Raw genomic sequence first — 14540 nt, 5'->3', positions numbered from 1 at the left:
ATAACCCTGGTAACAGACCTATCCATAACCCTGGTAACAGACCTATCCATAACCCTGGTAACAGACCTATCCATAACCCTGGTAACAGACCTATCCATAACCCTGGTAACAGACCTATCCATAACCCTGGTAACAGTCAGGGTAATGAGACAGCCGAACAGGGAAACGTCTACATAGATGAATATTCACCTGGGCTCCTAGCTAGCTGTGTTCAGGGGGTCACTGAGGATTACAGTAGGCTAAGTGGAACACTTATCAGGTTACTGTTGATCATTGGCAGTACATTAACATTGTGTACTCGGTCTTGTCAATGGGACAATAGAGAGGGTCATTACACCTTGTTGTTGGATTAATACTGTAAGGGACGTATTTCCAGTCAGACAGGTTAAAGCCTAAAGTCTCTGACTAAAAAGCTATTTCAACTGAGATCATGTTTTTTTTGTTGTAAAGGACTAGGCTTTATCTGTGTCTGGTGAAACTATCCTAATGTGTTTTTACAGCTGCTTGAACAAATAGGTATTACATCCTTATCAAAACTGTCACGCATTCACAACTGATCCATGTCCATCCTGAAACAGGCCTCCTGTGTGCCGTGAGCAGATATGAGGACAGCAGAAAGGTGTGATTTGCATTGGAAATAGAGGAACATGATCATGTTGGTTTTGAACAGGCCACTTTGGCTGTGTTTACAGAAGCAGTCCAATTCTGATATTTTGCCCAATTATTGGCAAAAGAGCTGATCAGGTTGATCAGAATACCAATTAGTGGAAAAATATGACAATTGGGCTGCCTGTGTAAACACAGCCTCTGACTGTCTGTCTGTGCCTACAGTATGTACCTGGGTCCTGGGCTGCAGGGGGAGGCTCTGGAGAGCTGGCTGGCTGCTCGGGGGAAGTGGCTGCTGCAGGAGCATCGGCTACAGGCTGGGTCTCACTCTGGGCCGCAGGGGCTGGGTCTTTGGTGTCTGCAGGAGCCTCGGCTTGGGCTGCAGCCGGAGCAGACTGGGCCTCCCCTCCTGTGGCTGCTACGGTCACTGTGTGATCTGGGATGGTCTCACTGTCCTCCGCAACCTTACCGTTCTCATTAGCCGCCCCTGGCAGTGGAACACAGAACATCAGCCACATGCTGGGAGCTCAAGGATTGGTCAATCAAGCAATCATTTTATCAATAAAATGTGATTTATATAGCCCTCAACAAGAACACAAAGTTTTTTAATTTTACCTTTATTTAATTAAGCATGTCAGTTCAGGACAAATTCTTAATTTCAATGACGGCCTAGGAACAGCGTGTTAACTGCTTTGTTCAGGGACAGAAAGACAGATTTGTACTTTGTCCTAGCTACGGTTCCTAGTCCAACGCCTTAACCCCTAGGCTACCCTGCCACCACAAAGTACTTTACAGTCATCTACATCAATTGAAATATTCAATGTTTGATGGACAAGCTCAACGGTTACAACAATAGACAATAACGGTCACACCCCTCTACCTTACTGTGAGAAGTAGGCAATTATATAATTATATAGCAACCAGCAGTGTTAGAACAGTGTCATAGGGTCTGAATGGTGTCTATAACGTGATGACTGGGACATGGCTTCAGGTCATGATTAAGTAGCTGTGAAACTGGCAAACAATGCTTCACCTCATAGCAACACCAAACAATCACAGCTCTTTCTCAGTCACCAGCCCAGCTAGTGTAACACAGTTGGTTATGTTTCCACTTGACACTGTAGAAATATGTATTTCATGTTCATGTATTCCTATTGGTTGGTTGAATTAACATATCAATGAGATATTATGCCATTGGTCATTATGCAGATAGCGGGAGACCTCAAACTTAAATTCTACCCAGTCTGATATTTATTTAATTAGGCCAGCAGCATACCACCCTGCATACCACCCAGCATACCACCCTGCATACCGCTGCTGGCTTGCTTCTGAAGCTAAACAGGGTTGGTCCTGGTCAGTCCCTGGAAGGGAGACCAAATGCCGCAGGAAGTGGTGTTGGAGGGCCAGTAGGAGGCACTCTTTCCTCTGGTCTAAAAAAATATCCCAATGCCCCAGGGCAGTGATTGGGGACACTGCCCTGTGTAGGGTGCCATCTTTCGGATGGGACGTTAAACGGGTGTCCTGACTCTCTGAGGTCATTAAAGATCCCATGGCACTTATTGTAAGAGTAGGGGTGTTAACCCTGGTGTCCTGGCTAAATTCCCAATCCAGCCCTCAAACTATCAAGGTTGTCTATTAATCCCCAGTTTACAATTGGCTCATTCATCCCTGTTACTATTCCCCAGGTCGTTGCTGTAAATGAGAACGTGTTCACAGATAAATAAAAAAAAATTGGCAAGTCAGTTAAGAAACATTTATATTTACAATGACGGCAAACACCGGACGACTCCTGTTCACGGCCGGTTGTGACACAGCCTGGATTTGAACCAGGGTGTCTGTAGTGATGCTTCTAGCACTGAAATGCAGTGTCTTAGACCGCTGGACCAGGGTCTGTAGTGATGCCTCTAGCACTGAAATGCAGTGTCTTAGACCGCTGGACCAGGGTCTGTAGTGATGCCTCTAGCACTGAGATGTCTTAGACCTCTGAACCAGGGTCTGTAGTGATGCCTCTAGCACTGAGATGTCTTAGACCTCTGAACCAGGGTCTGTAGTGACGCCTCTAGCACTGAGATGTCTTAGACCTCTGAACCAGGGTCTGTAGTGACGCCTCTAGCACTGAGATGTCTTAGACCTCTGAACCAGGGTCTGTAGTGACGCCTCTAGCACTGAGATGTCTTAGACCTCTGAACCAGGGTCTGTAGTGACGCCTCTAGCACTGAGATGTCTTAGACCTCTGAACCAGGGTCTGTAGTGATGCCTCTAGCACTGAGATGTCTTAGACCTCTGAACCAGGGTCTGTAGTGACGCCTCCAGCACTGAGATGCAGTGTCTTAGACCACTGAAACAGGGTCTGTAGTGACGCCTCTAACACTGAGATGCAGTGTCTTAGACCTCTGAACCAGGGTCTGTAGTGACGCCTCTAGCACTGAGATGCAGTGTCTTAGACCTCTGAACCAGGGTCTGTAGTGACGCCTCTAGCACTGAGATGCCTTAGACCTCTGAACCAGGGTCTGTAGTGACGCCTCTAACACTGAGATGTCTTAGACCTCTGAACCAGGGTCTGTAGTGACGCCTCTAGCACTGAGATGTCTTAGACCTCTGAACCAGGGTCTGTAGTGACGCCTCTAACACTGAGATGTCTTAGACCTCTGAACCAGGGTCTGTAGTGACTCCTCCTCCAGAATTGAGATGCAGTGTCTTAGACCTCTGAACCAGGGTCTGTAGTGACGCCTCTAGCACTGAGATGCAGTGTCTTAGACCTCTGAACCAGGGTCTGTAGTGACGCCTCTAGCACTGAGATGCAGTGTCTTAGACCTCTGAACCAGGGTCTGTAGTGACGCCTCTAGCACTGAGATGCAGTGTCTTAGACCGCTGAACCAGGGTCTGTAGTGATGCCTCTAGCACTGAGATGTCTTAGACCTCTGAACCAGGGTCTGTAGTGACGCCTCTAGCACTGAGATGTCTTCAAATCAAATCAAATTTATTTGTCACATACACATGATTAGCAGATGTTAATGCGAGTGTAGCGAAATGCCTGTGCTTCTAGTTCCGACAATGCAGTAATAACCAACAAGTAATCTAACTAACAATTCCAAAACTACTGTCTTATACACAGTGTAAGGGGATAAAGAATATGTACATAAGGATATATGAATGAGTGATGGTACAGAGCAGCATAGGCAAGATACAGTAGATGGTATCGAGTACATTTGAGATGAGTATGTAAACAAAGTGGCATAGTTAAAGTGGCTAGTGATACATGTATTACATAAGGATGCAGTCGATGATATAGAGTACAGTATATACGTATGCATATGAGATGAATAATGTAGGGTAAGTAACATAAGGTAGCATTGTTTAAAGTGGCTAGTGATATATTTACATAATTTCCCATCAATTCCCATTATTAAAGTGGCTGGAGTTGAGTCAGTGTCAGTGTCAGTGTGTTGGCAGCAGCCACTCAATGTTAGTGGTGGCTGTTTAACAGTCTGATGGCCTTGAGATAGAAGCTGTTTTTCAGTCTCTCGGTCCCAGCTTTGATGCACCTGTACTGACCTCGCCTTCTGGATGATAGCGGGGTGAACAGGCAGTGGCTCGGGTGGTTGATGTCCTTGATGATCTTTATGGCCTTCCTGTAACATCGGGTGGTGTAGGTGTCCTGGAGGGCAGGTAGTTTGCCCCGGTGATGCGTTGTGCAGACCTCACTACCCTCTGGAGAGCCTTACGGTTGAGGGCGGAGCAGTTGCCATACCAGGCGGTGATACAGCCCGCCAGGATGCTCTCGATTGTGCATCTGTAGAAGTTTGTGAGTGCTTTTGGTGACAAGCCGAATTTCTTCAGCCTCCTGAGGTTGAAGAGGCGCTGCTGCGCCTTCTTCACGGTGCTGTCTGTGGGAGTGGACCAATTCAGTTTGTCTGTGATGTGTATGCCGAGGAACTTAAAACTTGCTACCCTCTCCACTACTGTTCCATCGATGTGGATAGGGGGGTGTTCCCTCTTCTGTTTCCTGAAGTCCACGATCATCTCCTTAGTTTTGTTGACGTTGAGTGTGAGGTTATTTTCTTGACACCACACTCCGAGGGCCCTCGCCTCCTCCCTGTAGGCCGTCTCGTCGTTGTTGGTAATCAAGCCTACCACTGTTGTGTCGTCCGCAAACTTGATGATTGAGTTGGAGGCGTGCGTGGCCACGCAGTCGTGGGTGAACAGGGAGTACAGGAGAGGGCTCAGAACGCACCCTTGTGGGGCCCCAGTGTTGAGGATCAGCGGGGAGGAGATGTTGTTGCCTACCCTCACCACCTGGGGGCGGCCCGTCAAGAAGTCCAGTACCCAGTTGCACAGGGCGGGGTCGAGACCCAGGGTCTCGAGCTTGATGACGAGCTTGGAGGGTACTATGGTGTTGAATGCCGAGCTGTAGTCGATGAACAGCATTCTCACATAGGTATTCCTCTTGTCCAGATGGGTTAGGGCAGTGTGCAGTGTGGTTGAGATTGCATCGTCTGTGGACCTATTTGGGTGGTAAGCAAATTGGAGTGGGTCTAGAGTGTCAGGTAGGGTGGAGGTGATATGGTCCTTGACTAGTCTCTCAAAGCACTTCATGATGACGGAAGTGAGTGCTACGGGCGGTAGTCGTTTAGCTCAGTTACCTTAGCTTTCTTGGGAACAGGAACAATGGTGGCCCTCTTGAAGCATGTGGGAACAGCAGACTGGTATAGGGATTGATTGAATATGTCTGTAAACACACCGGCCAGCTGGTCTGCGCATGCTCTGAGGGCGCGGCTGGGGATGCCGTCTGAGCCTGCAGCCTTGCGAGGGTTAACACGTTTAAATGTCTTACTCACCTCGGCTGCAGTGAAGGAGAGACCGCATGTTTTCGTTGCAGGCCGTGTCAGTGGCACTGTATTGTCCTCAAAGCGGGCAAAAAGTTATTTAGTCTGCCTGGGAGCAAGACATCCTGGTCCGTGACTGGGCTGGATTTCTTCCTGTAGTCCGTGATTGACTGTAGACCCTGCCACATGCCTCTTGTGTCTGAGCCGTTGAATTGAGATTCTACTTTGTCTCTGTACTGACGCTTAGCTTGTTTGATAGCCTTGCGGAGGGAATAGCTGCACTGTTTGTATTCGGTCATGTTACCAGACACCTTGCCCTGATTAAAAGCAGTGGTTCGTGCTTTCAGTTTCACGCGAATGCTGCCATCAATCCACGGTTTCTGGTTAGGGAATGTTTTAATCGTTGCTATGGGAACGACATCTTCAACGCACGTTCTAATGAACTCGCACACCGAATCAGCGTATTCGTCAATGTTGTTATCTGACGCAATACGAAACATATCCCAGTCCACGTGATGGAAGCAGTCTTGGAGTGTGGAGTCAGCTTGGTCGGACCAGCGTTGGACAGACCTCAGCGTGGGAGCCTCTTGTTTTAGTTTCTGTCTGTAGGCAGGGATCAACAAAATGGAGTCGTGGTCAGCTTTTCCGAAAGGGGGCGGGGCAGGGCCTTATATGCGTCGCGGAAGTTAGAGTAACAATGATCCAAGGTCTTTCCACCCCTGGTTGCGCAATCGATATGCTGATAAAATTTAGGGAGTCTTGTTTTCAGATTAGCCTTGTTAAAATCCCCAGCTACAATGAATGCAGCCTACGGATAAATGGTTTCCAGTTTGCAGAGAGTTAAATAAAGTTAGTTCAGAGCCATCGATGTGTCTGCTTGGGGGGATATATATGGCTGTGATTATAATCGAAGAGAATTCTCTTGGTAGCTAATGCGGTCTACATTTGATTGTGAGGAATTCTAAATCAGGTGAACAGAAGGATTTGAGTTCCTGTATGTTTCTTTCATCACACCATGTCAGGTTAGCCATAAGGCATACGCCCCCGCCCCTCTTCTTACCAGAAAGATGTTTGTTTCTGTCGGCGTGATGCGTGGAGAAACCCGTTGGCTGCACCGCCTCGGATAGCGTCTCTCCAGTGAGCCATGTTTCCGTGAAGCAAAGAACGTTACAGTCTCTGATGTCCCTCTGGAATGCTACCCTTGCTTGGATTTCATCAACCTTGTTGTCAAGAGACTAGACCTCTGAACCAGGGTCTGTAGTGACACCTCTAACACTGAGATGCAGTGCCTTAGACTGCTGAACCAGGGTCTGTAGTGACACCTCTAGCACTGAGATGCAGTGACTTAGACCTCTGAACCAGGGTCTGTAGTGACTCCTCTAGCACTGAGATGTCTTAGACCTCTGAACCAGGGTCTGTAGTGACTCCTCTAGCACTGAGATGCAGTGTCAAATTACAATGCAAAAATTCAACAACAAATAATCTTGTATATTGCACCTTTAACCATTAGTTGGGAAAATGCTGACTAAACTGACTCAAGATCAGCATCTAGGGGCAACTTTACCCTACTCCTTGACAAGACACAGGGACAGCTAAGGTTATGACAAGGTTATTATAAGGTTATATTCAATGTTATTATATTATTGCAATGTTATTATAAGGTAATCACAACATTATCATATTATTACAATATTATTATAAGGGTATCACAATGTAATTTAAATGTTATCACAATGTTACTATGAGGTTATTAAATGCTATTATAATATCACAATGTTATTATTAGGTTATCAATGTTAGCATAGTTACTATGTTATTACAATGTTATCACAATATGATTACAATTCTGCTATTACAATGTTATTACAATGCTATTACAATGCTATTACAATGTTATCATAATGTATCATTATGATATTACAATGCCTTTGTTCCCTTGGACTGTAATGATATCAAAGTCTAACCCTAACCCGTATCCTATTATCCAAGATGGCGTAGCAGTCGGACGTGTGTTTTGTCTTGTCCTGTGAAAATAATTGTTTTCCTAGTTTTTTTCCATATATATTTCGTATATATTTTAATCTCACTTTCCATCTACGGACTGAATATACTCTCCTGCAACTCGCCTCACCCAATGTGGTATGGATCTGATATTTTTTATACTAGATCTGGAACCCCCATCAGAAGCTAGCCAGCTAACTAGCTACTAGCTAGTAGTCAGTTAGCCACCACTAGCGGTCTTCACCGTTAACTCGGACACCAGCCAGCCTCAGCTCGGTTAATACCTGCCAGTCTGCACAGCGTGATATCAACCCGGAGCATATCGGACAGCTTTTTCTCTACCACATCTCTGGATTCCTACCGCAAGCTCTGGATCATTATACCGGATCATCGCAGCTCGCTAATTCTTGGGCTACAATACCTCTTTTGCCAATTGGCCTGGACCCTTTATTGCCGACACGGAGCCCCACCGTTCCATCACGATTGGTCTGCCGACGTAATCGTCCGAGGTGGTTTCAACAGGCTTTTTCCGTTGCGACATCACAAAAGACCCATCTGCTGGCCCCGGCCCGCTAGCTTTCTGAATTGCTGTGTCTCCAGCTCGCCTAGCCTAGTAGCGACTACCAAATGGCTCCCTGACTCACATATTGCTGCTCATTGGACCCTATGATCACTCGGCTACACATGCCTCTCCCTAATGTCAATATGCCTTGTCTACTGCTGTTTATGTTAGCTATTATTGGGTTTTTTTCACTGTAGATCCCCAAGCCCCACCCTAAATGCCTTAGATAGCTCTTTTTCGCACCCTCCACACATGCAGAGACCTCACCTGGCATAACTGGTGCCTCCAGAGACCTCTCTCATCGTCATTCAATGCCTAGGTTTACCTCCACTGTACTCACATCCTACCATACCCTTGTCTGTACATTATGCCTTGAATCTATTCTACCACACCCAGAAATCTGCTCCTTTTATTCTCTGTCCCCAACGCACTAGACGACCAGTTCTTATATCCTTTAGCCGTACCCGTATCCTACTCCTCCTCTGTTCCTCTGGTGATGTAGAGGTTAACCCAGGCCCTGTAGCCCCCAGTACTACACCTATTACCCAGGCGCTCTCATTTGTTGACTTCTGTAACCGTATAAGCCTTGGTTTCATGCATGTTAACATCAGAAGCATCCTCCCTAAGTTTGTTTTATTCATTGCTTTAGCACACACCACCAACTCTGATGTCCTAGCCGAGCCTTAGGAAGGCCACCAAAACTCCTGAAATGTCCATCCCCATCCCCAAATATAAAATTTTCCGACAAGATAGAACTGCAGAGATAGCCTGCAGAGTTCTGTCATACATTCCAAGTCTGTGCACAAACAATTTGTGCTTCTACTTTTAAATATCCACCTTTCCAGAAATAATTCTCACTGTTGCCGCTTGTTATAGACCCCCTCAGCCCCCAGCTGTGCCCTGGACACCAAATGTGAACTGATTGCCCCCATCTATCCTCAGAGTTCGTACTGTTAGGTGACCAAACTGGGATATGCTTAACACCCCGGCCATCCTACAATCTAAGCTAGATGCCCTCAATCTCACACAAATTTTCAAGGAACCTACCAGGTACAACCCTAAATCCGTAACCATGGGCACCCTCATATCATCCTGACCAACCTGCCCTCTAAATACACCTCTGCTGTCTTCAACCAGGATCTCACCGATCACTATTTCATTGCCTACGTCCGTAATAGGTCCGCGGTCAAACGACCACCCCTCATCACTGTCAAACGCTCCCTTAAACACTTCTGCGAGCAGGCCTTTCTAATTGACCTGGCCCAGGTATCCTGGAAGGATATAGACCTCATCCCGTCAGTAGAGGACGCCTGGTTGTCTTTAAAAGTGCTTTCCTCACCATCCTAAATAAGCATGCCCCATTCAAAAAATGTAGAACTAAGAACAGATATAGCCCTGGGTTAACTCCAGACTTGACTGCCCTTGACCATCACAAAAACATCCTGTGGCATACTGCATTAGAATCGAATAGCCCCGGCGATATGCAACTTTTCAGGGAAGTCAGGAACCAATACACAGTCAGTTAGGAAAGCTAAGGACAGCTTTTTCAAACAGAAATTTGCATCCTGTAGCACTAATTCCAAAAGGTTTTAGGACACTAAAGTCCCAGAAAAAGAGCACCTCCTCCCAGCTGCCCACTGCACTGAGGCTAGGAAACAATCACCACCGATAAATCTATGACAATAGATCATTTCAATAAGCATTTTTCTACGGCCGCCCATGCTTTCCACCTGGCTACCCCTACCCCAGCCAACAGTTCTGCACCCCCCGCAGAAACTTTCCCAAGCCCCCCCGCTACTCCAAATCCAGACAGCTGATGTTCTAAAAGAGCTGCTAAATCTGAATCCTTACAAATCAACTGGGCTAAACAATCTGGACCCGCTCTTTACAAAATTACCAGACGAAATTGTTGCAACCCCTATTACTAGCCAGTTCAACCTCTCTTCGTATCGTCTGAGATCTCCAAAGATTGGAAAGCTGCCGCGGTCATCCCCCTCTTCAAATGGCGAGACAATCTAGACCCAAACTATTATAGACCCACAGCTGAAGTCAGACATTTGCATACACTTAGGTTGGAGTCATTAAAACTCGTTTTTCAACCACGCCACACATTTCTTGTTAATTAATTAAAGTCGGTTAGGACATCAACTTTGTGCATGACATACGTAATTTTTCCAACAATTGTTTACAGATTATTTCACTTATAATTCACTGTATCACAATTCATTTTTATGCTGATACTGTTATTTACTGTTGTGCCTTGTCTCTTACAAAAGCTTTCCAGAACATGCAAACTGCTTTTTATACTGTTCAACATACCTTGTGTGTCAATTGAAGCTTATCCTCAATACTGACAAAACTAAACTAATGGTGTTTTCTAATGCAAGAAATAGACCTCTGAACCTTTCACCAATTACTACCTGTCAGGGCAAGGAGATTGAGACTGTTACCTCATATAAATAACGTGGAATTTTAATTGATGACGGCCTCTCTTTTAAATTGCATATTCAACAACTTACAAAAAAATTGGAGCTGAAATTGGGATTTTATTTTAGGAATAAGGCCTGTTTTTCTTTTGAAGCCAGAAGGAGGCTAGTATCAGCTACATTTATGCCTTTACTAGACTATGGGGATATTTTATATATGAATGCTTCCGCTCAGTGTTTGAGATCAATTGACACTCTTTATCATGGCACTTCGAGATTTATTTTAAACTGCAAAACCCTTACGCACCACTGCACTTTGTATACCAGGGTTGGCTGGCCTTCTCTAGTCACTCGTAGGCTCAGTCACTGGTATACTTTTATTTACAAAGCCATTTTGGGTTTACTACCTTTTTATTTGTGCATTTTTATTGTTCAGAAATGTGGTGGGTACTCTCTTCGTTCGCTGGACTTTATCCTGCTAACTGTTCCAAATGTCCGAACTAAATTTGGTAAAAGGGCTTTTATGTACTCTGCGCAATCGTCTTGGAACACCTTACAAAATACTTTTAAACTGGAAGAATTTGTCCCGGTTGGTATTTTTAAATCACTGATGAATGATCTTGAGGCTGATTCCCTGACCTGTCAATGTTTTTAATTTGCTGTTTTATACTCTTGTGAATTCAATGGTTTTTACTAGATTACTTGTAGTTTTTCATGTTGTCTGTCTGTAATTTTTTTGTAATGACTTGGTGCTGCCTTTCTTGGCCAGGGCGCTCTTGAAAAAGAGATTTTAATCTCAATGAGCCTGGTTAAATAACGGTTAAATAACAAATCCCAGAACAACAGCAAAGGACCCTGTGAAGATGCTGAAGGAAATAGGTACAAAGTATCTATATCCACAGTAAAAAGAGTCCTATATCGTCATAACCTGAAAGGCCGCCCAGCAAGGAAGAAGCCACTGCCTCAAAACCGACATAAAAAAGCCAGACTATGGTTTGCAACTGCACATGGGGACAAAGATCGTACTTTCTGGAGAAACGTCCTCTGGTCTGATGAAACAAAAATATGACTGTTTGGCCATAATGACCATCGTTATGTTTGGAGGAAAAGGGGGATGCTTGCAAGCTGAAGAACCCCATCCTAACCGTGAAGTATGGGGGTGGCAGCATCATGCTGTGGGGTGCTTTTCTGCAGGAGGGACTGGTGCACTTCACAAAATAGATGGCGTCATGATGAAGGAAAATTAGGTGGATATATTGAAGCAACATCTCAAGACATCAGTCAGGAAGTTAAAGCTTGGTCGCAAATGGGTCTTCCAAATGAACAATGACCCCAAGCATACTTCCAAAGTTGTGGCAAAATGTCTTAAGGACAACAAAGTCAAGGTATTGGAGTGGTCATCACAAAGCCCTGACCTCAATCTCATAGAAAAATTGTGGGCAAAACTGAAAAAGTGTGTGTGAGCAAGGAGGCCTACAAACCTGACTCAGTTACACCAGCTCTGTGAGGAGGAATGGGTCAAAATTCACCCAACTTATTGTGGGAAGCCTGTGGAAGGCTACCTGAAACGTTTGATCCAAGTTAAACATTTTAAAGGCAATGCTAACAAATACTAATTGAGTGTATGTAAACTTATGACCCAATGGGAATATGATGAAAGAAATAAAAGCTGAAATAAATCATTCTCTCTACTATTATTCTGACATTTCACATTCTTAAAATAAAGTGGTGATCCTAACTGGCCTAAAACAGGTATTTTTTACTAGGATTAAATGTCAGGAATTGTGAAGAACTGAGTTTAAATGTATTTGGCCTAGGTGTATGTAAACTTCCGACTTCAACTGTCTATCCATCCTGCCCTGCCTTTCTAAAATCTTCGAAAGCCAAGTTAAACAGATCACTGAACATTTAGAATCCCACCGTACCTTCTCTGCTATGCAATCTGGTTTCAGAGCTGGTCATGGGTGCACCTCAGCCACGCGCAAGGTCCTAAACAATATCATAACCGCCATCGATAAAAGACAGTACTGTGCAGCCGTATTCATTGACCGGGCCAAGGCATTCGACTCTGTCAATCACCGCATTCTTATCGGCAGACTCAATAGCCTTGGTTTCTCAAATGACTGCCTTGCCTGGTTCACCAACTACTTCTCAGATAGAGTTCAGTGTGTCAAATCTGAGGGCCTGTTGTCCAGGCCTCTGGCAGAAACCCAGCCCAGTCACGGACCAGGATGTCTTGCTCCCAGGCAGACTAAATAACTTTTTTGCCCGCTTTGAGGACAATACAGTGCCACTGACACGGCCTGCAACGGAAACATGCGGTCTCTCCTTCACTGCAGCCGAAGTGAGTAAGACATTTAAACGTGTTAACCCTCGCAAGGCTGCAGGCCCAGACGGCATCCCCAGCCGCGCCCTCAGAGCATGCGCAGACCAGCTGGCCGGTGTGTTTACGGACATATTCAATCAATCCCTATACCAGTCTGCTGTTCCCACATGCTTCAAGAGGGCCACCATTGTTCCTGTTCCCAAGAAAGCTAAGGTAACTGAGCTAAACGACTACCGCCCCGTAGCACTCACATCCGTCATCATGAAGTGCTTTGAGAGACTAGTCAAGGACCATATCACCTCCACCCTACCTGACACCCTTGACCCACTCCAATTTGCTTACCGCCCAAATAGGTCCACAGACGATGCAATCTCAACCACACTGCACACTGCCCTAACCCATCTGGACAAGAGGAATACCTATGTGAGAATGCTGTTCATCGACTACAGCTCGGCATTCAACACCATAGTACCCTCCAAGCTCGTCATCAAGCTCGAGACCCTGGGTCTCGACCCCGCCCTGTGCAACTGGGTACTGGACTTCCTGACGGGCCGCCCCCAGGTGGTGAGGGTAGGCAACAACATCTCCTCCCTGCTGATCCTCAACACTGGGGCCCCACAAGGGTGCGTTCTGAGCCCTCTCCTGTACTCCCTGTTCACCCACGACTGCGTGGCCATGCACGCCTCCAACTCAATCATCAAGTTTGCGGACGACACAACAGTGGTAGGCTTGATTACCAACAACGACGAGACGGCCTACAGGGAGGAGGTGAGGGCCCTCGGAGTGTGGTGTCAGGAAAATAACCTCACACTCAACGTCAACAAAACTAAGGAGATGATTGTGGACTTCAGGAAACAGCAGAGGGAACACCCCCATCCACATCGATGGAACAGTAGTGGAGAGGGTAGCAAGTTTTAAGTTCCTCGGCATACACATCACAGACAAACTGAATTGGTCCACTCACACAGACAGCATCGTGAGGAAGGCGCAGCAGCGCCTCTTCAACCTCAGGAGGCTGAAGAAATTCGGCTTGTCACCAAAAGCACTCACAAACTTCTACAGATGCACAATCGAGAGCATCCTGGCGGGCTGTATCACCGCCTGGTATGGCAACTGCACCGCCCTCAACCGTAAGGCTCTCCAGAGGGTAGTGAGGTCTGCACAACGCATCACGGGGGCAAACTACCTGCCCTCCAGGACACCTACACAGGATGCTACAGGAAGGCCATAAAGATCATCAAGGACATCAACCACCCGAGCCACTGCCTGTTCACCCCGCTGCCATCCAGAAGGCGAGGTCAGTACAGGTGCATCAAAGCTGGGACCGAGAGACTGAAAAACAGCTTCTATCTCAAGGCCATCAGACTGTTAAACAGCCACCACTAACATTGAGTGGCTACTGCCAACACACTGTCAATGACACTGACTCTACTCCAGCCACTTTAATCATGGGAATCGATGGGAAATGATGTAAATATATCACTAGCCACTTTAAACAATGCTACCTTATATAATGTTACTTACCCTACATTGTTCATCTCATATGCATACGTTGATACTGTACTCTATATCATCGACTGCATCCTTATGTAATACATGTATCACTAGCCACTTTAACTATGCCACTTGGTTTACATACTTATCTCATATGTATATACTGTACTCGATATCATCTACTGTATCTTGCCTATGCTGCTCTGTACCATCACTCATTCATATATCCTTATGTACATATTCTTTATCCCCTTACACTGTGTATGACAGTAGTTTTTTTTGAATTGTTAGATTACTTG

The 14540-nt window shown here is 45.8% G+C and overlaps 1 protein-coding gene across 2 annotated transcripts in view; it reads right to left on the bottom strand.

Annotated features, from left to right (window-relative positions):
* Window positions 1-14540, bottom strand: part of si:dkey-284p5.3 (uncharacterized protein LOC557830 homolog) — a 30811-nt gene that overhangs the window by 5065 nt on the left and 11206 nt on the right. For both annotated transcript variants that reach the window (XM_024395204.2, XM_024395206.2), the window contains exon 2: window positions 839-1093. In XM_024395204.2, coding sequence (XP_024250972.1) covers window positions 839-1093 — 255 coding nt within the window. The remainder of the gene's footprint in view (window positions 1-838; window positions 1094-14540) is intronic.

This window comes from Oncorhynchus tshawytscha, linkage group LG31, assembly GCF_018296145.1.
Source record: "Oncorhynchus tshawytscha isolate Ot180627B linkage group LG31, Otsh_v2.0, whole genome shotgun sequence".
NCBI classification, from domain to species: Eukaryota; Metazoa; Chordata; class Actinopteri; order Salmoniformes; family Salmonidae; genus Oncorhynchus; species Oncorhynchus tshawytscha.
The sequence above is the reverse complement of the archived record's forward strand: the minus strand, read 5'-3'. Positions and strand labels throughout refer to the sequence as shown.